Source organism: Camellia sinensis, unplaced genomic scaffold (assembly GCF_055761805.1).
Source record: "Camellia sinensis isolate YWXY unplaced genomic scaffold, ASM5576180v1 Unanchor1, whole genome shotgun sequence".
Classification (NCBI taxonomy): Eukaryota; Viridiplantae; Streptophyta; class Magnoliopsida; order Ericales; family Theaceae; genus Camellia; species Camellia sinensis.
The window spans coordinates 16,855,151-16,882,964 of record NW_028128987.1 but is presented as its reverse complement, the minus strand read 5'-3'; the positions used below and the strand labels follow the sequence as shown (position 1 = coordinate 16,882,964).

At 36.4% G+C, this 27,814-nt stretch overlaps 1 protein-coding gene across 2 annotated transcripts; it reads right to left on the bottom strand.

Moving 5' to 3' along the window:
* Nucleotide 1: 1 nt before the first annotated feature.
* On the bottom strand, nt 2-25,906 carry LOC114270944 (BTB/POZ and MATH domain-containing protein 4-like). 2 transcript variants are annotated; one of them, XM_082910855.1, is made up of 4 exons: nt 25,189-25,906; nt 18,593-18,938; nt 17,917-18,193; nt 2-536 (listed from the first exon to the last, which is right to left on the bottom strand). In XM_082910855.1, the coding sequence occupies exons 1-4, from the start codon at nt 25,581-25,583 to the stop codon at nt 349-351; spliced, it is 1,206 nt and encodes a 401-aa protein (XP_082766981.1). In that variant the 5' UTR covers nt 25,584-25,906; the 3' UTR covers nt 2-348. The 2 variants fall into 2 exon arrangements, with proteins under 2 accessions (XP_082766981.1, XP_082766982.1); XM_082910856.1 differs by lacking the exon at nt 2-536 and adding an exon at nt 11,695-14,389.
* Nucleotides 25,907-27,814: the final 1,908 nt, after the last annotated feature.

Sequence of the window (27,814 nt, the reverse complement as noted above, 5' to 3'; positions counted from 1 at the left end):
ATACACAAGTAAAACCACTTTCTATTAAGAAATTGTACAACTATGAACTTTGTCAGCACTGATACAGAAAAAACACTACTGGGACTTCTCTGCAGAACAAGAGTACTAGTATACTTTGCCCGAAAACAAACACAGCCTTAGGGTCTATACTAGTAAAAAAAAAAAAAAAAAAAAAAAAAAAACTAAGTTTAACGACAGTCAGTCTGTTTCTGACATACCAACATCATACATTCATGAGAAAAATGTCTGAAAAACATATTGTTTTCATTCTATTAACATTTTTCTGTACCTTTTTTTGGCACCATCACCATCATTATACAAGAACAATGATATCACTGACTGTCAAAATCAAGTCCTCTGCCTCACCCTCCTGCTATTGGTGTCACCACCATCTGAAAGTTGGGCCCAAACACTTCGCGACTTTCCACCTCCACTACTACAATCATCTTCACAACCTGCCAGAGTCTTCAAGAGCTCGGACTGCAGTGACGGGCAGTTTTCTTTAAGATACTCGAACCCATCAGACCGCATAACAGCTGCAACATAAATTCCAAATCAAGGTTAAGAAATAAAAAATTATGCACAGGAAATGTAATGCTACAATCAATCAATTAAACCAAGAAAATCCCAAGAACAGTTCCAAAGCATGATAAATTTTGTAATGTGCAGCAGGGCATCATGCCGTCTTACAGTCAAAGCACATTTAAACCTTCGCAGATTTCATTTCTAGAAACTTCTCTGCAGGGCACATTAGTAAAGATTAGTAGCCTCTATCCACCAAATCCTCCCTCCATCCCTTCTCACAAAGAAAGAAATGAGCCATAAAATCACTTTCTTAGCTCCTTTGCCACTGCAAATGCCTCATGTTGTTTCAATTCAAAAACAAGGTTCTCAAACATCAAGTTTAATCTTCAGAACCATGGAGAGAACAATTGGGTTGAAATTCTAGCAAAATGAAACAGAAGAGCATACAGGCATATTGAAAATAAATACCTTTCAATATTTGACTATAGTAATACGTTTTTAGGAAACAGTTAGTTACAATTTAGAAATCATCCTAGCCCCGACGTATGTAGTAATAGATGAATGAAAAGAGATACGTAAAATACAACAAGAACTACAAATTAGTTGCGTCAATGTTGAGCTTGAAATATGTCACAAGCAATATTATCTGGAACGTGAATCATTCTGGTACATAGAACTAGGGCTGCAAACGAACCGAGCTGTTCATGAATAGCTCGTTCGACCTCGGTTCGATTAGCTAATAAACGAGCTCGAGCTAAACAAGCCGAGCTCGAGCTGACTAAGGTTCGGCTCGGTAAGGCTCACAAGCCATAGTATATAAATAAAATAAAAAACTAGGGGTTCCTTTGTGTATCAAATTCATACGCTGCTCTGCTCCTGCTTGCTACTCTTTGTAACCTACACATTCCTAATCCTATTACTGCTGCAAAACACTCAACAATACAGATCTGGCCAACACTTGAATCAATCGCACAAACTCATCAACTCTCAGACACTCAAACATCAACAACAACGGTATAGTTTCACTGCTCTGGTGAAGATCTGAGACTGAGAGATTATTCTTCTCTCTTGAATCCATTGTGGTAAGTTAATCTTCTTCTCTCTCTCTCTCTCTCTCTCTCTCTCTCAATCTCAACCATGGTGTTTTACATGCTCATATGCACACACAGTACACTTATTTCACTTCACCATTGACCCTTTCTCTATCCTCTCCCTTCAGTCTCCTGCTAGAGTGAAACTTTATTCATATTACATGTATACATTTGTCCCCTGTTTTTTATTTTTTTTGATTGGTTTTTGCTCCCTGTTTTCAACATATAAATTAGGAAAAAATTACAACCTCTCCCATGATTCACTCAATTTTTAATTCAACAAAAATTCAAAATATATTAGTTAAAACTTGTATAAAATCATATGAATGAAATTGTGAAGGCACGATTTTAAAAACCTTGATACAGAATAGCAGGAACAGTGTACAAAGAGTAGCAAGTGTCGGCCAGATCTGGATTGTTGAGTGTCAACTGTTTTTTTTTTTTTTTTGGATTGGTTTTTGTTCCCTATTTTGAACATATAAATTAGGGAAAAATTACAATCTCTCCCACTCAATTTTTAATTCAACCAAAATTCAAAATATATTAGTTAAAACTTGTATTAAATCATATGAATGAAATTGTGAAGGCACAATTTTAAAAACCTTGACGATACAGAATGCTTGAAATTTTACACATAAAACAAGAATAATGAACCCATACAAGGCTTTTGAAAAACTTCAACATACATGGGCCATTTTAATTTATGAGTACAATGATAGCATTTCTTTCAAAGGAAATAATTTGGAACACCTTTCAAATTCAATTCATTAATCTCAACACCTTTTTTTTTTTTCAAGAAATCATTTATTGCAGTTATGATGTTAAGACTCTGTTTGGTATTGTTTATGACTTACCTTTATTTATTTATTTATTTTAAGAGTGTAAGTTATATTGTTTGGTTCCGTTTTTATTTACCGTTTGTAAGGCAAAGATCTTTCTTTGGAAACCTCTTATAAGTAGTGAGCATGATGCACTGCCAAAACCAGAATTTGCTCTGCAATTTTGAAGATGAATTTGCATTTCAGTTTTGGATGTGATTTTAGTACTTCAATAATATTGTAGTTTATGGTGCTATTATTTTGTGCTTATCTATATGTATATATATATATATCCATATTCAAATATGGGTCTTGGTTACATTTGTGAATAAAGATGATTTATTAATTTTGTGCTTTAACAATTTAATTTTTGTTGCTTTGTTTGGGTAATTTTCTATCTTGGTTTTACTTATTTAATACAATGGTTGGTTCAATTTTCAGTTTCTTAATGTATTATTATTATAGTTCAATTTTATATTGATTGTTAATTTATTAGTGTATTAATTTATTTGTTGCACTATTGTTATTTTTCTTAGATATGTCAGGTGACAAATTAATCTCACTTCTCTAGAGCAAGATTCTTGTACACCGTTTTCGTCATTTGAGGAGTCATCCACTGGTCCACTGATGGATACAGTTAATGACGATGCAAATGATGTAATAATTTATTTAAACTAGAGGAAAATGCAAGAGAAAATGGAGTTCCTGAAGACAACAATCCATTCCAAAAGAAGAGTAGGAAACAAACATCAAAAGTTTGGAATGAAATTAAAGAAGTGGTTCTTCCAGATGGTACCAAGAAGGCTGAATGCATGCATTGCAAAACAAGATTTGCCATTCCTTCAACGGGTGCTACAACTCAACTTCTTAGGCACTTGAACAATTGTGCTAGACGACAACTTGCTGACAAAAAGCAAAGGATTCTATCACTTGAGACAACCGGGTCTAACAATGTGACCAATGTGGCAGCCTTCAAGTATGACCAAGCAAAGGTGAGGGAAGCTGCTTCTCATATGATACTTTATCATGAATATCTTTTTATGCAAATGGAGCATGTTTTATTTAACAAGTTCATGAAAACTGCTACTCCACATTGGCAAAAGATAACTCGTACCACCGCAAAAAATGATTGTGTGTCGAGTTCTAATATAGAAAAGAAAAAGTTGAAAACATTATTGAAGAGTGTTAATAGGATTAGCATTACAACCGACCTATGGAAGTCAGGGCAAAAAATTCAATACATGGTTGTCACGGGTCATTTTATCGATAATGACTGGAAGTTGCAAAAGCGTGTTCTTAACTTAGTAGCAGGAATCGTCTCAGATGGCGACGACTCCGAGGAAAAAGCGCGATTTTGCGCTTCTGAGGAAGGATCGCATTAGAATCGCGAATCTGAGGAGAGGGAAACGCGAATCTGATGAGGGAAGGGAGCACTATTGAGAGGGAAAACGGAGTACCTGGTCGCTGGCTTCGATCCTCCGTTCGACGACTTCGATCTCGCCGTTTGACTTCCCCGTCGAAGCCCTCGTCTTCGTCCCTCTCTTCGAAGTCCTAGGTCTTTGTCTCTCTCTCTCTCTCTCGCTTCTCTCACCCTCGATCTCCTCTTCGTCTCTGTTGCGTCTCTGCTTCTCCCTCTCTCGATCTATGTTGCGTCTCTTCTTCTCCCTCTCTTTCTTCGTCTCTGTTCTCTCTGTCTCTCTCTCTTTCTTTCCCTCTTCGATTTCATTATTTTGTATAACATAATTTATCATATGTAATATAATTTATAATTTATAAATTATAAATTATAATATAATATAATATATATAATATAATTTATAAATTATAAATTATAATATAATTTATCATAAACAATATAATTTTTATTTGTAAAATAAAAAATTATTTATTTTATTATATATAATATAATTTTTATTTATTATTTATTTTTTTAACAATTATTTCTTAACTTTTTAACATGTAATAAATTATCTAATTGTTTAAAAGAAATTTATTTAAATCATATATAATAAAAAAAAATTCAAAAATTTATAAAATAAAACATCTAATTTTTATTTATTATTTATTTTAACATAATTTATTATTCATTATAATAAATAAAATATAATTAATAAAAATAATACATAAACACTCCTAATTTACGACTCCTCTAAGTGGCCACGTTCCCCCGCTCCCGCTCCCGCTCCCGCTCCCGCTCCCGCCCCCGCTCCCGCCCCCACTCCCGCTCCCGCTTCGTGCAACTAAGGTTCTTAACTTTTGCAATGTACCACATCCACACACTGGGGTTATCATTGCGGATGCTCTTCACAAGTGTCTAGTTGAATGGGACATTGAAAATAAGGTGTGTACTATAACAGTGGATAATGCTTCATACAATGATGTTTGCTTGAGAATTTTGAAAGAAACCTTTGCAATGAAAAAGTTGCTTTTGGGTGGAAAATTTTTTCATGTATGTTGTGCCCACATAGTGAATATCATGGTGCCTGATGGGCTTGGCCAAATAGGAGATATTGTTGATGGTGTTCGAGATGGTGTCAAGTACTTGAGTGCATCAGAAGCACGTCTTAATTAATTTAGTGAGATTGCTAAGCAATTGCAGTTGCCTTCAAAAAAATTGATTTTAGATTGTCCAACCCGGTGGAATGCAGCTTATATGATGTTGTTTGCTGCTTTGGAGTTTAAAGATGTCTTCCCTAGAAATCAAGAAAGGGATCCAAGTTTTGTTTACGTGCCTAGCCTTGAAGATTGGGTGAAAGTTGAGACTGTATGTCAGTTTTTGGCAATTTTCAATGAAGTCACAAAGATGTCTTCCCTGAATATCCTACTTCTAATTTGTTCTTTGCAGAGGTTTGGAGGATAAAAGAAATATTGAATGAAAAATCGGTGAATGACAATGACTACATTAAAGGGATGGCTTTGAAGATGAAAAAAAAATTTGACAAGTATTAGGGTGAATGTAATTTGTTGATAACTATAGCTGCAATGTTGGATCCAAGATTCAAATTGATGCTTGTTCAGTTTTGTTTTCCAGAGATCTACCCAGAGGCAGAAGCTGCTAAAAACATTTCCGTGGTGCATGAGGCCCTATATGAGCTTTACAATGAATATGTTGTTATTCATACTTCAAGTAACAATGAGCAAAGTTTGCAGCAAAGCACTCGAGAAGCTAATGATTCTAACAATGCTACTTATGGTCTTGGAAAAGCTCTCGGGACGGGAAGATCTAAATTTGAATCTTTTGTTAGAAAAGCTGATACAATTCAGCCTGCAAAATCTGACTTGGACATTTATTTAGAAGAAAGTGTCTACATATGCAATGAATGTTCAAATTCCCATTTTGACGCGTTGGAGTGGTGGAAAGTGAACAACCCCAAGTATCGAATATTGTCCAAGATGGCAGCTGATATATTGTCAATTCCAATCAGTACAGTAGCGTCGGAGTCGACATTTAGTGCTGGGGGTAGAGTTATTGATCCCTATCGAGCATCATTATCAACAGAAACAGTCCAAATCTTACTATGAGGATCTGATTGGGTACGTGCACTACATGGACTCAAAAAGGGATCAGATGTAAGTATTTTTTTTAATTATTAATTTTGATCCATACAAATACAATGACAAATTCCTTTATTATCAATTTATGTGAAACAAAATACTGAAATAATATATTATTGTTTCTTTTGATAGACTATGGAGTCATCTTTCAAAGAGATTTTGCTTCCTTAGTTTGACATCTTTGGGTATGTTTCATCTTTAATAAACTAAATTTCTTAAGTACTATCATAAGATTCATTCATATATAATAATTCTACAGTTACAGGTTGAAGGCTCCTGCGAAGTTCCAAAGGAATGAAGACTTTTTGGTGTGTTTTCAAGTGAATCGAGTCAAGAAATTAGTGGTTTAGTTTTTGGTTATTATGTTTTGTTTAAGGATGCATTGTGTAATGTGTTATATTTAAGGATGCACTATATTTTTGGCAATTATGTTTTGTTCAAGGATGCATTGTTTAATGCATTGTGTAATGCACAGATTTCTTTATTACCAGTTGTATATAATTTTTTTTTTTTTTTTTTTGGGGGGGGGGGGGATTTGATGCACGGATTTTTTTTTGAATGCATAGATTTCAGGTTTCTATTACAAGTACATAATTTTTTTTTGGATGCACAGAATTCATTTTTTTAGTTATAGATGGGAATTGGAATTTCGAGCTTGTTCGAGATCAAGATCGAGCTTGAGCTCGTTCAAGCTTGTTTGCGTTGTCGAGCCTAAACGAGCCAAGCTCAAGCTTTCAAAACTATCCAATGAGCCGAGCTCGAACATAATTTCTGAAGCTCAACTCGAGCTCGAGCTTCTCCCATTTTGACCGAGCCGAGCGTAACCATCTAAAAGCTCGGCTCCGCTCGGCTCATTTGCAACTCTACATAGAACGGGAACTAAAATATTGGATGTGGTACAATACCTAGTGACACTTTTTCCCACAATGAATCCTCATTGTCAATCCTATCCTCAAAGTTCCTTTCCAATCACATGACCCCCCCCCCCCCTTTAAAAATAAAAATAAAAAACGAAAAAACAACACACTTCCACAACACTTTTGCTCTCTTTTTGCCTCCGAATACCCAGAAATCAATTAAAAGCATATGAGGACCAGCCTTGGAGCCGCCTAATGATCATCACCAAAAGAAATAGGCGGTGCCAAAGGTTTAATGCCACAAGACAATGTAAGAATAAGTGGTTCAAAGATTCCCCATCCTTCCTACACATGATGCACCATTGAGGAAAAAGAAAGCGATTCGGCTTCTTTCTTTGAAAGGTATCTGAGAGGAGGATTTGCGCCGAACAAATAAACCGAGCGAAAAGTTTGGGTCGCTGCCTTGCGTCGCAACCGGGCTAGCTAGTTGGCTTGGGTCGAGGGTCGAGCTCGGTTAAGCGATGGCCTAGCCCTTGACTGGGTTGGGTTCTTCACCGCGCTTCAGAGTTAGGCGGGATTTGCCTAGACAAATGAATGGCGCTTTAACCAGGCTAGCTAGTTGACTTGGGCCGAGAGCCGAGCTCGATTAGGCAATGGCTTTGCCTTCAACCAAGCTAGGTTCTTCACCGTGCTTCAAAGCTAGGCGGGATATGCCTTGATAAATGAATGGCACTTTAACTAGGCTAAAAGCTTCGGCCGAGCTCCAAAGTTGGGCGGAATTTGCCTTGACGAGTGCATGTAGCTTGACCGGGTTCGAAGTAGCTAGCTAGGCATCTCAGATCTAGTCCAGTTGGGGATAGCACGGTCCCAAAGGTTGGTCGGCATCAAACCGCGCTATGGATAGCTTGACAGGAATATACTATGTGGCCCAATTGGAATGCTAGGAAGAAAACCCGCCAGTCGTACGCATCAATACCGTTTGAATGTTTTAGACAATGTTGTTTGACAATATTGATGCGCACACATGTAAGCAAGGTTCTGAAAAGCGGTTGCGGTCGCCGTAACGGTGGCGGTGACGCGGTTGCGGTTGCGGGGTGTAAAGGCCGTAGTGTAACGGTTGCGGTAACCGGAACCGTGAATTTTTTTATTTTTCGCACAATTTGAAAAAAACTTACCGATACGCATATTTTTTTTCCATGATCATATTTATTGGGTTAAAAATAAATATTAATCAATTTTTGTAAATTTTTAAGTATGATCCAATATATTTCATATTTTTAATTCACTATAAATTGAGTTTTTTACATTTTATTTTAATAATTAATGACTTTATATTATACAAAAAATCAATCACTAACTATTATATATAAGATAAACAATGACAAAAGTAAGAGAATAAATAAGAGCCTAAATATATATATATATATATATATTTTAACCAAGCCAAATAGATAATGACCACACTTATTATTATTATTATTATTTTCAAACAATATATAGATGACACACACAAACAAAATGGTTTAGTGATAGCAGCTGAATAGAATAGCATAGGTCTTACAACTTCAACAAATCAATAATATGTTCTTCATCTTCCCTCCTCTCTCTCTCTCTCTTGCTCCTCCATTTTCTCTCTCTGTCTTCCCTCCTCTTTATCCCTCTTCCCCAATTTTCAGTTTTTTTTTTGTATGTTTTTTCGAAAAAAACAGTTTGGAACCGTTACGTAACGGTGCGTAACAGGCCGTTACGACTGTTATGGCACCGTTACGACCGCTACGGCAGCCGCTACGGCCAACACACCTGTGAATCTCAATCACATTGCAAAAGCGGCCGTAACGGGTGGCGGTAACCGCCAAAACCGTTACGTAACGATTGCGGCCGCTTTTTAAAGCCTTGCATGTAAGGCAAAGAGAGGATAGTACATCCACGCATCCAAGAAAGGACGACCGAGGTAGCGCACGCACAAACTATATAAACGCTGCAACACCTCCATGCAAAAAGTTTGCAATCTCTTACACTAAGTGATCCTTGTCTCATTTTTTCTCTCTAAAGTGCTAACTTGATTGTCGGAGGGGTTTTCTAGCAACACACCCATCGGGTAGCTCACCGTCACTGTGTTTTCAGGTTATACAGCACCGTTCGGAGTAACGCAGAGCTTGGTCGCAAGGAATACAGAAACAAAGAATATTTGTTCACCACACAATATCATTAATCATAATGCTTCTGTAAGCAAAAGACCATATAAAGATATTCACTTTGAAAGGCACAAACACTTTCCAAATTTTGTTTATGAAATGGAAAAGAAAGGTCATTAGGCTCATAATAAGTTTACCAAAAAAGGACTTACATGAAAAGATACTAGAAGAATGAATGAGCCAAACCCACTTATCGATCATATTTGGAGATAAAGAAAAGCCCTCAACCAAAGACAAGATTCTTTGAGCCTCCTCTTCTGGAATTGGTTCATCATTCATGATATTCTCTTGAGAATGAGATGCATCTTTGACCCTCCTCTTCTATCAAATTTGCAATAATGAAAGTTGGTTTGTTTTCTCCTTCATCACCAAGATTTACTTAACAAAGATCATCTAATGTGGCTTGAGCTCCTTCCTCAAATTTTGTTGGTGCAGGGTGAGTTTCATCTTCATGAATGTCTTCTGACGCCTCATGTGGTAGTCATGTTCACTAAGAACTTTCCTTCAGCTTCATGATAACCCAACCCTTTTGTCCTTCTAGGGACATGATTCCCTTGTTGAAGGGCTTTCCTCTGTGAAGATGTCAATGCAATGTCAAAGGGTGTAATTGTTCCTATTGACACTTTCTCAGGATCTAGACCAACCTTTACCCACATTTGTGCAACTTTTGTGTAGAAGCTAGATTTCTTGAAACTTGAGACCTCTTCTTTTGGAATTGGTTCATCATTCACCTTTTGTTCAACATTTTCAAGTGAAAGGAATATGATGCCTTCAGATTTTTTCACATCTTTTTACTTCATGCAATCCCTGTATAGAAATGAGCATTAGCATAATAGTGTCAACCACAATTGTCCCCTCTTTTCTTAGTGGAGGCAATATTTGATGCATTAATGGAAAGTTGAAAGTACGACATAATGATTATGCATCCAAGGACGCCCAAGCAAGGCATTATAAGAGGTGTCTATATCAATGACCAAACATTCAATATCCTCTTCAAGGTCCCTAAACTTGGTTTGTAGTTCAATCTTCCTCATAGGGTGTTGCTAATTTTGATTGAATCCCTGAATCATGAAATGACTTGGGTGAAGGTGTGAAAGTCCTAACAAGCTTAAGGCCCTTCTTGGTAAGAGATTCACTGTGGACCCTCCATCGAGCATAACTCAAGAAATCTTCACATCATGGATAAGCCCAGTGACAAACAAAGGGCAATTATAGTCCGTCACTATTTCCGAATGTAACCATGGCCATGCGTGAAGCTATTTTCCCTTGACCTTTTTCCTCAACCTCTTTGTGGAAGTCTTCCGACTTTGACAAGGCATATATTAAAGATCACTGAAGTTCCAAAGACATTTTCAATGCATCACATAAGCTCAATAGTGCTGGAATTTTCTTAAGTTGAGCTAGTACATCATATTTCACCTGCTATTCCTCTAATGATACTTGTTGGACTTCTTTTTGTGCTACTCATGTTTGAGGGTCCTGTAGATTTTGTGGTCTCCTCTGGTATGAGAGATAAGTTTGACATACATCAAAAATGACTTTTCCATTGTCTTTACCTTCTTTTGCCTCATCACTTATCTGGACCATGTTCACCGATCCAACTGAAGATTGATCATCATCCTCAGTCATTTTCCATCTTCCTGAAGCTACATTCTTGTTGCATTTCTTAAAGCAGTGTTTGGTTGGGGGATTTGGGACGAGATTTGGAAAGATAAAGAAAAAAAGGTGGTAAAATGTGAATAAAATATACTTACATTTCACCTAATTTCACATACCTTTTCCCTTTCCCTATTCCCCTTACATATTTTGGAATATTTTGATAGTACATCGGTGGTATTAAAGAATATTCCGAAGAATTTTCTTTGTTTCTTGGAGACTTCTACCATGTGGGGGTCAGAGTATGTTTTAGGACTTCTTGTGTATATTCTGGCGAAGACAATGTATGCTCAAGAGAATCAACTATAAAAATAGGAGACATATGATGCAATCTCCTTCCTTAGCCTCTGAACAAACTACAATTTTCTTCATCATCACTTATCATTTTCTCTTCCTTTCTCTTATCAAAATATGCCTGCAACTCCAAATATTGAAGTTTTGGAGACAGGAATTCCTGAAGTGTAACTGGGATGAGGGGGAACTACTCTATTTGTTCATTACAAACCAACTTCTCTCCCTTTTTTCCCTTCTTTTGGCCCTGTTTTTCCCCTTGCTTTTGCTTACTTTAGTCCTTTTCTTCTTCTTGGAATCTTTCTGTTTCTGTTATCCTATAGAAGTAAATTGAAACTTTAACTTTCAACATGGCATTTCGTCTTTCCATGCCTTTTGGTTCATAAACAACCCATTCATATTTATTTTCATTTTCATTATCATTATCGACAGTGACTAGGTTAGCAGATGCCTTTACTTGTGAAGGGAGCTCCCTGTAGGAGCTTGTGCACTATGAAGCACGGGCACGGGTACGGATAGTGATACGAGGGTACGTTACGAGTACGCCGATACGACAAGACTTAAAAAAAATAGGATATGGGTACGACTGGGGTACGTCAATAAATTTTTTATTTTTTTTAATTTATAGTTTGAGATTCAATCTACAAATCAAAGTTCAATACCAAAACTAAAAGAAAAAATTACAAAACCAAAAGAGAAATCATAATTCAATACCAAAGTAAAGTCTATAAACTGTTTTAATGTCCTTAAATAGGAGAAATTACAAAAATAAAGTTTCATTCCAAAAGCAAGCTAAGCAAAATTTGAAAACTTAAAATTTCAATTTTCACTTCCATCAATTTCATCATTAAATAATACATCTTTCATTTCTGGCGCATCAAGTTAAGAATTTGTAATTTCAAGTAAATCAAAATTCTCTAATAAATTAAACTTATCTCCACTCATGTCCCATAACTTGGTGTACCCTCAATGTACCCATCTCATAACCATGAAGTACCCACGGAGTACCCAACTATCAAAGAATGTATAAGAAGTACCCGATATGTATATCGAGTACCCGGTACGCATGCAGCCCTATCAATATGAGTACCAGTACCCGATATGAGTACGACAACATTTTTGGAGTACCCGTTCTTCACAGCTTGTGCATGTTGCGTTCAAATGGATGCCTCTACCGTTGCGAATTGTGTCCTTCTAAGAAGCATGAACACAGTCACGTGACACGACATGGATATGAGACAGACATGCCGACACGTCAATTTAAAAAAAATATAAGACATGACACGCAGGGGACATGCATAAAATGTATAATTTTATATATTTATTATATGTTATATATATAAATATAGGATTCAAAGATAATAAAAAATACAATATGGCACTAATTTCTATAAATTTATTGATTTTTATTTTATTATTGTATCTTGAGTTATTTTGTTCAAACTTATAATTAATTTCACATGTATTTAAGCAATAGACACGTGTGTCCTCTAAGTGTCTAAAGAGTGTCTGAGTCTTTAAAAAAAAAAAATAGGACACGTTTTGAAGAGTGTCGGACACGTGTCAGAAAAGTGTCCAAAGAATGTCGGTGTCTGACACGGACACGACACGGATACGTCACCTTCTTAGAAGTGTCCATGCTTCATAGGTGTCCTTTGTTGTTTAAGTACACTTCCCGTGCCTATCATCATCTTGGTTTGCAACTTTGGCATTTTCTTCAACATAGTAGCCATTTCTCGTAAGGCTGCCTCCTTTTCTTTAAGATACGTTGGCCATGTTGGGATTGCAAGTTTCGGCCATCTCCACCTTCAACATCATTACTACAATGACTTTGGTGATGCCTTTCAAATCATCATTTTCAATGTTGGTTAAAGCAGATGAATTGGATGAGACAAAAGCATCCTTTTCATACAAAAAATGATCCATCCTTACAACTTTACTCATACTTAAACATCGAACTGTGATGCTGTGTCCTGAGCCTTGGCACGGGCCATCGATATTGTCATTGGTCCTTTTCTTGCAAACTACTCCCTCTGTCCCAAAATAATAGTCCCTTTTGGAGAATCTAACTTTTTTTGGTAGTACAATAATTGCAGTTTAAAAATATTAATTTTTCAAAATTACCCTTTGATAGTACTTTTTTTGGGAATATCAATTATCATAACCGTACTTTTTGTGTTGTTAATGAATTTAAAAAAAATGACAAAATAGGAAATTTACATTATTTGTCCTTGATTTTTGAAAAGGAACTAATATTTTGGGACAATGAAAAATGGAATAAGGGATTAATATTTTAAAATGGAAGGAGTATAAAGGATCTGAGAGTGTACCCTTTTTACTCATTGTTTGTTTTGTTGATCCATCTATTGGTGCTGACATAGATGGCGATTGGAATAAATTTGGACATTGCCCTCCGATTGTGGGCAAGAACATCTCTCATCGATAACTTTACCTAACCTTTAAAGAGGTTCAAATTTGACTTTCCAACAAAGCCTAGTTCCCCAAATCCCCTTAATGTGAAGATAGGAAATCAATTGACTTTGGTGTTCATCCCTTCCAAGAACCTTTTCAATAGCTTCAATAACATTTGCAGCCACAAATTTTTGCTCTAGCTCCCTTGGCTTTATTCTTCCTTTGCCTTTTGTCTTGTTGAGCTTGGAACATTTGGCGATGCATCAAGCATCAAGTCAAGCCCCTATTGGCATGGAAGGAAGAATTTGCATTAGTGCGTATTGCAAATTCATATTCCTCGTGTATTTTTGATAACAGGGAGGGTTCTAAAACGTCCCAAAACTACAGGAGCTCGACGTTGTTGAATTAAACTCCGTTGAGCCAACAAATGTTCTTCCTTTTTAGGAGTCATTGTTGACTCCTCAAAAATGATCAAATGGGTAAGGAAATTCCAAAAAGCCAAATTTTGTGCTTTTACCATAACCTTTGGTTCAAAGGCTAGCATTAGCTTAGCATGGTTCGGGGTTTGGGTCATCACCCTTCTTCCGATGGCTTTAATTATGGCCCAATATTCAGCAGAAGCATTCATTTGAGCAGACTCCGCAATCTTAATGAAATTTTAAGCCATTCTGAGTAGCTAGGCCACAGCATTTTGTGCTATACCCATAGAAGTTACTACAAGGGCCATAGTTGCAGTCTGGTCTGCCTCCTTTGCTTGAACCAAGAAATTCTAGGTTCGAGCTAAGCATTCACATAGTCCTCAGAGGACTCGAGACTTTTAGCCTTTTGAAAAAGAGTACTCTTCATAGCACAAGCTACCCTTGGGGACAGCCGAGAGCATTCGCTCTAGAGACCCTTGGGTAATAGGCATAGGAAAAAGAAGCGATCTTTCCATGATCTTGCTTTCTCTATCCCGAGTGTTGACCTCTTTGACAATCACTTCAACATTCCTATATCAAGAAAACACGTCAATGACTTAAAGTGAAATAAACAAATAAAATCCGTGCTTCAAAAGATAGGAGTGGACAAACAAGTCCCACTAGGCATCCCAAAAATTTCTAGACTCAAATTTCGAAATGTGAAATGTTTTAACACATTTCAAAACTCATGTTACAAACATCCATTGTTTAGTTTTTAGACTAAACAGTGTTGTGACTATTTCATAGCAGGTTCCGATTTTCGAACTGGATTCCAGATCATTAATTATTCACTTTAAACAAGTGAACCCTCCAATTAATGAAGAACAAAAAAAAATTAACAAAGGAGAATTTAAGCAAAAAAATTGTTTTATTAAAGTTTTGGCAATTTAAAAACCCTTAATACACAAAGCACAATCAATGAATTTGGAACCCTTTACACATAACTTGTCATCGTACTGTGTGTTGGGGTGTTGAGTGTTGAACGTTTGTTGCTCCTCACAATTCCCTAGCCTATAACTCTCTCTCAACTCACACCTTTCGAATTTTTAACACATTTCAAAATTCATGTCACAAACATCCATTGTATAGTTTTTAGATTAAACAACAAAACAGTGTTGATTATTTGATAGCAGGTTCCTATTTCGATCTAGATTCAAGATCGTTAATTACACACTTTAAACAAGTAAAACCTCCAATTAATGAAGAGAAAAATTAACATAGGAGAATTTAAGCAGAAGAATTGTTTTATTAAAGTTTTGGGATTCAAAAACCCTTAAATACATAAAGTACAATTACTAGGTTTAAAACCCTTTATCTACAACTTGCAATCGTAGTGTATGTTAAGGTGTCGAGTGAATGTATGTGCTCCTCACAATTCCGTAGCCTCTTAACTCTCTCAACTCTCAATTTTTGAACTCTCTCAGTCTCTCTTTTCTTTTTAATCGTCTTTATGTTTCTTGCTTTCTGATCACCTTTCTGCTTCTCGCTTTCTGAACCCTTCTCCTGTGTGATGTTCCTTTATTGACGGTCATCTACACAATGAGTCTTATCTTCAATTTAAATTTCAAACTTTATGATAACATCGTTTGAGTTTAAGTTTAATGTTATCGTATAAAATTTGATTAACCATACATCTAATTAACCATATTGATCTTCTAAATTTCATTCCCTATAGCTTCCTTCTTGTAGGCTCGTTCAACTTCTATTGGAGGGGCAAAGGATCTAAACACGGATTGGCAACAAGGAATCCACTGAAAGACCAAAGCATTGGTTGCTTCCACTTGTGGTCTTCTTTTACACACCAACCAAACCCCTTCCCCTTTCTCCGATCATAAAGGTCAGTGCAATAGGTGTGGAATGCTCTACTCTACACAGGTTAGGGTTTACAGAGCTAGGGCTGATTGTACATGTCATCCTTTGATTGTATCCATTGTCTTGTAGACTCACGTCACTTAAGTTGTATTGGCTTAAAGTTCCCGCATAACATCATTTAAATGTGATATTATTGTATCTCAACTAATCATACTAATCAATTTAGGGTTGGTTTCCTACAGCCATTTCACTATACGCTCTTTATGTGCCATCGTCTGATTGAATGTATTGTCTTCTAAACTATATAGACTCCACGTGTCACTGGTATAGGTTCAAAAACTTTGAATCTTAGGGCCTCATCCCATTGAACCTAGAACCTTAACACAAATTCGGTTGAAATTTATGTACCCAACAGACCCCCTATTTCTTTGGTCCTATTCACACCAAAATTGAACCCTACCTTTTCTTCTTTGAGCACCCACCATAATCCCCACTCTACCCTCCCTTTCTTTAGACCCCCCACCTCTGCAATCCTCTTCCTCTGGTAGGCTCCCACCACATCACCGACCACCGTCCACCAGCTTATAGGGTGAAGATGAGCATGTTGCGGTGATTGCGAAGGGGTCGCAAGGGTAAGTGAGTGATAAGGAGGGGCTAAGTAAGGAGGAGTTGGGTCTGTGCAAAAGGGAAGGGACTAGAGAGGCTGGAGAAGGGTGAGATGGCTGGGGAGGGGTTGGGTGGTGGCAGCGAGAGCTGGAAATGGGCAAGAGAGGGCAGCCTTAGCTGCTAGTGGTGGCTAGAGTTGGTGGTTGGGGTAGGGTTAAGGTTAGTGTTTGGGGAGGTTAGGGATGAGCTCAAAAATGAAATTTTATTATAGGGTAAAATTGTTAATTTTTTTTTGGATGGGGGTCTAAAGGATTAGTGTAGGGGCATTTAGCAGCGCCCAACTAAAATATTTCATGTTGAATCAAAATAACTAGGCTATAGGCCTTCAAATATTGCCATAATTTGGATTAGCTAGAGAATATTAGGAATGTTGCTACAATTCGAGCAATCTCCATCTCTCTCTCTCTAACGCACTCCACTCCAACTATGCTTCGTTTTCTTTGTCTCTCTATCTCTCTTACAAGGAAGACCATTTGGCTGCTTCCTTTCCCTTTTCTCCATTTTATCAAATAGACTATGATCTATTTATTTGTTTTATTCTCTTCTTTTGTGTCTCCTAGAGACTCATTTTTTTTCCCTCTATATGTTGTGTCTCTTTTTTATTGCAATTATACAATAAAATATAGAGCTATTGTTCAACCATTTTTTATATGTATTTTGTTTTCTGTTATTTTAGTGCATCCATTTTGCATTACATGGCTCATCTTAAGAAGCAGACACTGAGTAGACATATCATGTCGAACACCTATGTCAAACATGACACTCCTAAAAGCGTGCAAAGTGTCTTAATTAAAAATTGAAATTTATAATATTAGACACTTTTACGACACTTCTACCTTTCAAACATAAGTTATGAGATGAATCTCTTCATAGTCACTATTTTGTATTCTTTGGGATGCAACTTCTGCATTCTAAATATGTTTTGAAATATTTAATGGATAAATAAATCGCATGTAATTCAATGTTCGACAATTGTTTTGCATTCTTTAAAATGAAATTGTTAAGTGAATGATATCTTAACGTTTTAAGTTATGAAATATGCACCTTTCTAATTTTAATCAGTGTCATGTTGCTTCTTTTTTTTTTTCCCCCTTCTTTTTCTTTTTCTTTACTTTTTTTAACCTTCAATAAACTATTCACATATTTGATACACAATTGACATATAATAAATTTATAAAAATCTAAATTTTTAACGTGTCCCAAGCATATCATGCCCTACATTTTTTTTTTGAATTGTCGTGTCAGCATGTCCGTGTTTGTGCTTACTTAGAAGGTATCCAAAATACACAAGTCCTCTATTTACTACCGCTGCAGAATCCAACTACTAAGAATATCATGCAAACCTTTATGTATAAGATTAGTAATAAATCAGCTCAATGTACGGTTGCAAGAGAATGGGAAAATTCAACCAAGTGAGGTTAACAGATTGAAACATCTCATTAGAGGTCTCATGACAAAGAGTCCCAATCAAAGATAATGTATGAAGCTTCTCCATCCGTGAGAAACAAAGAAGTAAGGAACTTATCCAAATGGGAAGGAAGGAAGGAGGTGAAGACAATATGGGAACCAGAACAATTTACCTGCAAGGTTTTCAGCAGCAAATCTTAGGCACACTGCTTTCAATTCAGTGGCATGAAAACGGTCGGCCAAAGCTAGCACTTTTGCTACAGAATTTACGGATATATACTTGCACAGATGCGATTCACACAAGCGTCTTAGTCTTCCCAAATCATACTTATCAGCAGCAGCTAACAATTTTGCTGTTAATGTTTCAGATATAGAGGATGTCGATGATGAACTAGAAGCTACCAACTCATCTTCAACAAGAGCATCTCTGTATATAAAGTGCAGCATTGCCTGTCACAGAATAAAATTTTATGACAACTGCTCAAAAATAGCAGAACATCTTATTGGAAAAACGAAACAAAAGTGATAGCAGTACTAAGGGGCTGTTTGTTGCAGCTTCTATAAGCTGATTATAGCTTATTTTAATTTGAGAGTCTGTACCAAGCTGTTTGGTCCAGCTTCTGCTTACAACTTGTAAGGCAGAAATAGCTTAAATAAGTTGAAAAAAACTAATTATTTAGAAGCTGGGGAAAGGGTGCTTTTAGCTTCTGTTTTTTGATTATCAGCTTTTAGCTTAAAAAAAGCTATACCAAACAGGGCCTAAAGTGCACAATACAACTAGAAAACCAAGAAGATGATCCACTGCTTTAATGGAACAAAAAGAAAAATGACAATGAGCAAAGCTCTCACCTTAAAAACCTCGGGTTCCATATCTGTAATTGCAACCTCCTGTGTATCACCTTCTGACCCATCAATCAATTCAGACCGAAACACTGGGGATCGAGCAGCCAATACCAACTTATGAGCATTAAACTTTTCTCCCGCCACATTGAAAATAACATCTGAACCATCGATATTTTCCAGCAGTGTACCGAAATGTGCTCCAATATCAGAATCTGGGACCTGAATTGAGTGCAACCTTGGACAGTCTATTGCAGAAACCACAACTCCAACAGTACAATTGATTTTCAAGCAATCATCTTTAAGATAATCTGAAGTTTCAAGCAACGCTCTTCGGAAAAAACGTTTATATCCCCTGTATAATAGCAAGATCAGAACAAACGAGTGTCTTCAAGATACAAATAAGATTGAAGATGAAGGGGAGAAAATGGTAAACTGGATGAAACTTTTTTGCTTGTTTATTCTACTTGTAGTATAAATAATCAATTGTTCCACACATAAAATTAGCCAATTCGAACAGAACAGGTTGGGAGACCCGCGGGTGAGGCAAACGAATTGAAGCAATATAATTATATAATATAACTATATAAATAACAATAAAAAGTACAGGAAAGGTAAGTAGACCAGAGATGGTGAGAACAACCATAAATTCTTTTTTTCTTCCTCATTAGTCTGGATACATTCGTTTATCTAGGCCCCAATGTTGACAATGTTGCTCAATCTTCTGTAGATACTACAATCCAACTCCCTGGGAATATATCTAAATAACTACATCACCCACCTTGAAGCATTTCTAGAAGTTCATTCTCACACTCTAATATACATATTCTCGCAAGTGTTACCAGAAAATGTTAATACCTTAGCGAATTACGCTTTAGAAAGTATGTTCCACAATATGGCACACTTTTGTTCCAAAACGTAAAATTTGGCAATCCAAAGTGATCCTAAAAGTAGTTCCAATATATCTCCTTTAGGTTCCTTGGGAGGATAAAAAATAGAGCATAATGACCTAAAATTTAAGGTGAGTGCAATTTTAACATGACAACATCAAAACATAGTGATAATATAATGTTCATAAAAATGTGTTGCCATATGATTAATTTTGGAAAAAAATAAATAAATAACACTAATAAAATAATAATATTATCAGATGTCTAATTGTTAAAAAATTCTCCATATTAAAAATATCTTAAATTGTTACATTGTAAACTATGCAAGCCTACCTCTATCATACCCCAATTTAAAGCATGTAACGTACCACATTCCCGTTCCATGTACCGGAATGATCCACATTCTAGGTAACATAGTCGCACTCTAATATGAATATCAAGAGGATGGGCATACCAATGCTTACGGATGCTTTGGAGTATGTGTCAGAAAGCAATGATCAATATATTGACTCGGATTCAGTTGTTGAAGAATCAGATTTTTTTACCAGCATTGAAGAGCCAGATTATGAATTTGGTATTCTTTTCAAGGATGATGGGGACAATAACCACGAGGTGACAGTAAACAGAACATTGACAGATAACATCCACAAAAACTGAATTGCAATGAAGTCCTTGATTTTGAACTATGTCACAAGGAATCTGATTTAAATGAGCCTAAACTTTTTAATCAAGGTTGTCAAATTCAAGATCCTACATTGGATAGTTGGAGGGATCCTACATCGGATAGTTGGAAGGAAACAATGTATAATAATTTTTATATGAATAAACATTTACTAAAAGTAGACACAAAATAAACATAAATTACACTTAAAAGAAGTGCAAATATGTGAAAATTATAATACACCATGTAAATATGAACATTACTCCCTCCGTTTCATAATATTAGTCTTTTTTGGAAGGACATCTTATTAATGTATTCAAATTAAAAATACAAGACATTAGTTTCTCAAATTGTCCCTATATTCCCACCCTTAAATATATTCATAATCATTTATGAGGAATAGTTTTGGAAATTTGTAAAATTTTATGCTTTTGACTTTTGAAAGAGGACTAACATCTTGAAACATTCCAAATTAAAAAGGACTAACAGTGTGGGATGGAAGGAGTAAAATAACAGAAAGTTTAATAATAGAAGTTTTGCATTTCATGAAACTAAGAGAAAATGGTAGAGAAGAAGAATTTTATAACAGAGCATTTTATACTTTCATTTAGCAGTACATAAAAGAAAAAGAAAATAGTAAATAGATTAAAATTCAACAAAGGGAAGCAATAAAAGAAACAGATTGGCTTATGTATCTACAAAAATCTATAGTAGATGCATTCTACATTGGTACTAAATAGAACAGAGAAATTACAAGAGCAAGAGAAAAAGAGTGAGATTTTTGGACACTAAAAAGAAGAGAATCCGACAAATGTATAGAAACAAAAAGTGACAATCTACTATGCAACAATGAAGAGAGAGATGATGAAGCATAGTTGGAGAGGGGAGTGTATTAGCCTATTAGGGGGAGAACGAGATGCTTGAATTGTAGTGATGTTCTTCAACTCTCTAATTTTCCCGAATAACGACAATATTTGAATTTCGACTGCTCTAGTTTAATTTTCTTGGCCTGTTTGATTCAAAAAGGCCAACTTTTGTTTAATTGGAAACAGGTGCAATTGGTATTTAGGCCACAAACCTAAAAAGTAACAAAAAAGAAGCCACATACAAAGCAAACAAGTTTTAAATGTTGGACAAGTAGGATCCAACCCTGGATCAAGATTCCACAATCTTACAATATCCAAGTATCAAGATCGAAAGATCCTACCAGCCCAAGATTTTCTACCGGATCCATATCAATTTTGTCCAAATGGATCATAAGAATATCATCATAGGATCGTAAGATCCAAATCAAGATTTTAACAACCATGTTTTTAATAATTATACTTCAAAGGGGCATAATTTCTATAATATTTTTGTGTTATGAAGCACGGTGACCCGACACAACACAGACACATCTATACATCAGTTTTCCAAAAAAGCATAACACAATATGTGGGAAACATGCTCAAGATATATAGCATAATAGGACATGTTTTGACGTGTGTCCAACACATGTTTGGAAGTATTTGACGAGTGTGGAAGAATGTCTGATATGCACACGCCCCCTTAGAAATGTCCATGCTTCTAATTTCGGGGCAGTTGAGGGGCAAGGTTGTTAAAATTGGGATCCTAAGTAAGATAGTTGGAAAGGTCAGATTATAGAATTGAATCGAGGATCGTAAAAATAAAACGAGAAATTATCCATAATGAAAATGTATATTAAATAATTTTAAAATCTTTAAAGAAAAATAATAAATTTGATATAATGCATCTTTATGTTAACATAAATTGGAGGAGATATTTGGAGAAAGAGTTTATAGTCAAATTTCTTATATAAATATACACATATACATACCTATATAATAATAATAATAATAATTATTATTATTATTATTATAATAATAATAATAATAATAATAAAAAATTAGTAGGATTTGGATCGTACACGATTTTATGATTAGGATCGTAGTCACTTTAAAATTCTACTGAATTTAAGATCCTAGTGTGATCCGAATCGTTTAGCCCAACTCTCCTACAATCCGGATCGGGATTCTAATAACCATAGTTGAAAGTATTGGTGGTTCAAGGGTGAGTGCTTGTGAATCTATTCTAAACTATGAAGGTGCTTTTGCTTTAGAAATATTCATGCTTCATTGTTTTCTTTGCCATTTTGAAAAATTCGTTCACCTTTTAAAAGGATAAGGGGATGAAAAAGTTCTACGAAAAATTGCTAAATAGGGTCAAGTTAATGCTTTTTTTTTTGTCAATTTGACTCGACCTTTGAACACATTTTGCCACTCCGTCTCTTGTCTAAACTCAAGCATGTGCTTAATGATTGATCTGTTTTGAATTTGCTTTCCTCATTTTTTAAGTTATCCATTCGAATAAAAAAAAAAAGGGTTGCACAAGAAAAATTAAAGGCAACACTAAGGTGCAAGGGAAATGTGAAGACAATAGTTCCACATAAAAGTCCTTATACAGAATGTCAGAAGGATCGGTAACGAAACCATCTTGACTATTGACGTCCTTAGGAAGAGGCATAAGATATTATTGATTGGTGTTGTATGTAAAAGAGAGTGGGAAAGAGTATCAACCACCTTTTGCATTTCCCAACAGCCAATGATCTATGGAGGTTGTTATGTTCAATGAATTTACAATGTCATCATCCCCAATTGCACCAATTATGTCAAAAGTAACACTCATTTATGCACGTTAACATGACAATTCACAAGATAAGCAAAACTTATGTTGCTTGAAATATGAATCGTTCCGATATGAGGAAAGAGCATGGACATGTGGTTCATCACATCTTCTAAAATATGGCTTGGGTAGGATAAGTTTGTATACATTTCTCAGAGCATTATGGTTCTTTCTATTTACATTTTTCTACCCAAAACTCTGTTCTCTTTAGATTTTAATTAACTAAAGTCAATACTTTATCCTCTTAATGAAATAAATAATAAAGAAAAAAATGAATTGCTTTTGGATTGCTAGATTAATCATTACGAAGGGGCATCACCATGTATTAGTCAGGGTGTTCAATTAAACACCCTAACCTTTTTAAAAAATTCATTACTTGTATATGATATAGAATGAGCAGTAGTTTAACACGAACTCGTGAACACCTTGACAATATTTTACAATTTGTAGACATAAGGGGGGAAAATGGACAAAAATATTATGATGACCGCATATTTTTACTATATCATCCAATCCAACATATCCACAATCATTGGTCCCGTTTGGGAACTTGGCTGTTTTAGTTGCCTATTTGGCTTTTTGACTATTTTAGCCTAACTAAAAAAGTCAGTGTTTGAGATGATAGTTGGTTTTTTTGTAGTTGATTTCACGGCTATGAGAAAAAAAGTGAAATGATTATGGGTTAGATGTAATCTTTTAGGATTGTTTGGCAACCTGCTACTTTAGCATACTTATTTTTTTTTTATCTTATTTAGATCACATCACCTCTCTACTTTTCTGCGCATCTTTTCGTAAAAAACAAAAAGTTACTAAAATAGCATATTCCCGAACAACCCTTTCGTCTTATTGGTTATTTTAGCATATTTTGTTTTTATTGGCTATTTTAACCAAAAACCATCTTTCCAAACAAGGCCATTAACACAATAAATTCCCTATGCTACATAAACTAGGGTATGGTTGCTGGGTGTGGATGCATTTCTAAGGTTCAGACAAATCAAACCCCAAAAATCAATGATACAAGGACTTCAAAAAATGGTCTAAAAATTAGATATGGATACGACGATACGTCGTTTAATTGGAAAATATATATAATTTTATATATGTAAAAATAAAATTCATTCACGCTAATATTATATTATATACAATGATTTATTATAATTTTAATATATTGGCAATGTAAAATATGGAATTCAATGATTTTTTTACTATAATTTTAATATTTCGGTAATAATTTTACTCCATTTCTTTCCCTCAAAAAAGGAAGAAAAAAAGAAGAAGAAGAAAGAAAAACTAAGAAATATTTATTTCAAAATATAAGGATCGGATCCATTCCCATATCCGTACCCATGTGGGGTCATGTTGACATGAGCACTACAGCAAAACTAAAAAGGCCATGTAACATAGCAGGCTCATTCCACATGAACCACATTAATATTCAACTTATTGTAGGTGTGTTAATTTGTCAAATCAGACCATAAACAAAATATAATTACAAAAAATTAAGTATAGCATTACTGATACTGAAAACATCTGACAACTAGACATATCTGATATTCTGTGTGTGTGTGTGCACACACACACACGAACTTCTTATGGACTCCTTGAGAATGATTCTGATCTAGTTGATGGCCTAGTAGAAGTACAAAGTGCTATGGTGGGATCCTCACGGACAGAAAAACACCCTTCTTAAATTCAATGTATATTCTATCAAAATTGTTTCTTTATATATATTTGTTAATGGATCATTTATTGGATTATTTTCTGCATTGTAAGTGTCTTATGAAGTGATTATTTGCATTCAGTTTCACGGGTCATGCTAACAATAAGCTCAATAGGCTATTAATAAAGCAAAATGCTAAAAAGTTAAAATCATAGGACCTTTTTTACACTATCCAAAACATTTTCACATATCTATATTCACACATTTCAATGCACTTTTCGTAAGTCCGTCATTATGGCCATCTCCAATCCTTGACTCAAACCTATATCAAATTTAAATTTTAGTAAAAATCACGCAAAGCACCCTTCACTCCTTGATCCAAACTTATACCAAATTGAGTTTTACTCGAATTTTTACCCAAATCAAGGGAGGCTCGAATGTTTACTCAAAATTTTCAATATTTTGTGGCTCTCAAATCCACTCTGCCATTAGTGAACATTTTACTCAAATTTATGCTTAAATTTGAGTTTAACCATCGGAGTGGTTCATATTAGTTCCAAAATGTAAATTAATCTTTTCTTATAACACTGAGCAAAAACCATATGGAATTAACTAGTATACACAATAAATAAAATAAAAATAAACCCTGAATTAAGCAAAACCCATGTTGAATTTAGCTTTGGATACACCATGTCTTCATGGAAAAACATACCACATGCTGCCTCGATACTTCAATGTATACGGTCCACTCTCCAACGAGCGATCGAAATGGCTATGAACCTTGTGCTTCCCTTTCCCACTCTGATCAAGCAAAGTCAATTCAAACAAAGCCCTAACATCCGTGCCCTCGCTCGCCAGCGCAATGAAAACCGACACGTAAGTCGAATTGTCCTCCGGATTCTTCCCATCTGGGTAGAAATATATCGCCCATTGGTACCCTCCAACTGTGAAATTATCGCTCGCGATGTGTTTCCCAATTCCCATACCTTTCGCCAACGAATAGCCCTGAATTACGAACCTGTGCGACCCATTCACGGTCTCGGTCACCGATCGAGAGCTTGTCGGCGAGACCAAGGGGTTGTTCTCTAGCGTGAAGGACTCAGACATTGAATCAGAGCTCTGGAAAAATGGAGCTCATGGAAGGTCGTGGTAATCTGTGTGAAATTGAGGGGTTTGAGTAGGAATTTTAAGAGAGAGAGGGATTTTGGTTTGGGTATTCAATTGTTGAAGATTTGGGGGTTTGGGATTCTGAGAGAATCTTGTTGTGAGGACGGAGGAGAGAGATGGACTAGGGCTTTTTTTTTCTCCTTCTCTCTCTTTCTCGAGGAAGTGTTATCTGTATTCGTTGGAGTTTTCGCATGGGCAGATCCAGTTGGTTTCTCAAATGGAGCGTTCTGTTGGGCTTTCGTCTCCACGTCATAATTCGAACCTTTTACGATGGGTTGTGTCGTGAGATCTGGGAAGAGATTTAAAAAGTGAAGAAAAAAAAAAATTATTTATAAATTTTATTTTTTGAAAAGTTGAATCATTTAGTTCTATTTTTTTTTGGTAATGTGGGGATATATTTTCTGAATACCAACACGTGGCATGGTGATGCCGACGTATCAGCCGAGGTGCCACGTGTCGTGGTAGTTAGGCCGAGATGATCTCGGAGTTGCCGAGGTTATCTCCGAAGATATCGGAATCCGAGATAAGCGAATAAGGGACAAGAGTCCTAAGACGAAGAGATGACTTAACCAAGATAAGGATAAAGCTCTTAGGGAGTTTATTTTTATCTCTTAAGGAGTCCAAAATAAGCACTGAATTGGAGTTCATAGAAGCCATACTTCTAGTAGGACTTGGATTGAATATATTATAAAAGAGAGGCACCCCCGTAGGTCTAAGGTATGCAATTTATGTTTTGAGTATTAAGTTTAGCACTTGATTATCTTTGAAAGATATTCTAACTTGATCGTCGGAGTGCTCCCGGGTGGAAGAACCACCCCCGGAGCCTTTTATTTCTGTTACAGGTTGCTGAAGCCATCTATTCTGTCTGTGCTCTCCAGTTGATCACTAAGCAGGCAGTGTGGTCAGATTTTCACCCACACAATTTGGCGCCGTCTGTGGGAACGAAGGAAGAATAGATGGCCAGTAACGGACAGCAGGAAAAAATTGGGGATGACGCTCCCGCTGGGAGTGGCAGACCAATTGACCTTGACATTGAAGGAGACAACCACAATACAGAAGCCCGTGACCAGGGTCACAGAGAGAAAGACGTCATCCAGGAGGGCGACACGTCAAAAAAGACAGACCAAGGAAAGTACTACAATGAAGATAACCTCCAGGTATGGAGGGACAGGTGCCTACGGAGGGATGAGGAAGTAAAAGAATTGGCGAACAAGTTGGCAGACCTTCAGTCAGTCGTCAACTTCATGATACAGAATAATGTTATGCAGCCACCATACCCGCTGCAAGATACGCCGATGCCAGCAACCAACACCCAGAAGGGCGGAAGAAAAACAATCCCCGAGGTCCCTCAGCATACCAGGAGTGGAAGGCATTCTCACCGGCCTTCCAGGGAAGTCGGACGAGGAGAGCCGAGGCAAGAAGAGTCCCGAAGGACGCACCACATGAAGAATCCAGAGCCCAAAGAACATCGGCATGTTCAAGGGCAAGCACTCTGCTTTGACACAACCCATGGAGAAAGATCCAAACGGGCCCACCACGAGGCCGAAAGCAGTGTACCAAAAAGACTAAAGTCCAAAGACAGCCGAGCTCCAGGGAGGAGCAAAGAAGACCTGAGGGACTACCTCAAAAGGAGGCAGCAGAATGTTGAAGCCGAGGTAAACTCCCCAGTAAAGCCGAAGACAGCCTTCTCGGTGGAATTGGACAAATTCGAACCACCAAAGAGATTCAGTATGCCAAGGTTTCAAATTTATGATGGTAAGTCAGAAAGCCGAAGACAGCCTTCTCGGTGGAATTGGACAAATTCGAACCACCAAAGAGATTCAGTATGCCAAGGTTTCAAATTTATGATGGTAAGTCAGATCCAAACTTTCATGTTGGACTATACCTGAATCCAATGACGTTATATAGCGGGAACGAGCCGTTGCTCTGCAAAGTATTCCCCTCATCCTTTGGGGAAATTGCATCTGATTGGTTCCATAAATTACCAAAGGGAAGCGTAAAGACATGGGAAGGCCTGGCCGAGATGTTTGTGACCAGGTTCGTGACCAACAAGCTGCAACCCCTGAGGGTTGATGCTTTGATGGCTCTAAGAATCACCAAGGAAGAAAGCCTTAGGGCCTATGCGAAGAGGTACTACGAGGTGTTCAACCGAATACCCGAATGCAACCAAG

Excerpts from the sequence above, each read along its gene's own strand:
- LOC114270944 (XM_082910855.1), bottom strand. The coding sequence starts at position 25,583 with ATGTCTGAGTCCTTCACGCTAGAGAACAACCCCTTGGTCTCGCCGACA. Across the intron at positions 18,194-18,592 it reads TGGAACCCGAGGTTTTTAAG|GCAATGCTGCACTTTATATA; the intron begins GTGAGAGCTTTG and ends ATTCTGTGACAG. Across the intron at positions 537-17,916 it reads TGCTGCTGAAAACCTTGCAG|CTGTTATGCGGTCTGATGGG; the intron begins GTAAATTGTTCT and ends TTTATGTTGCAG.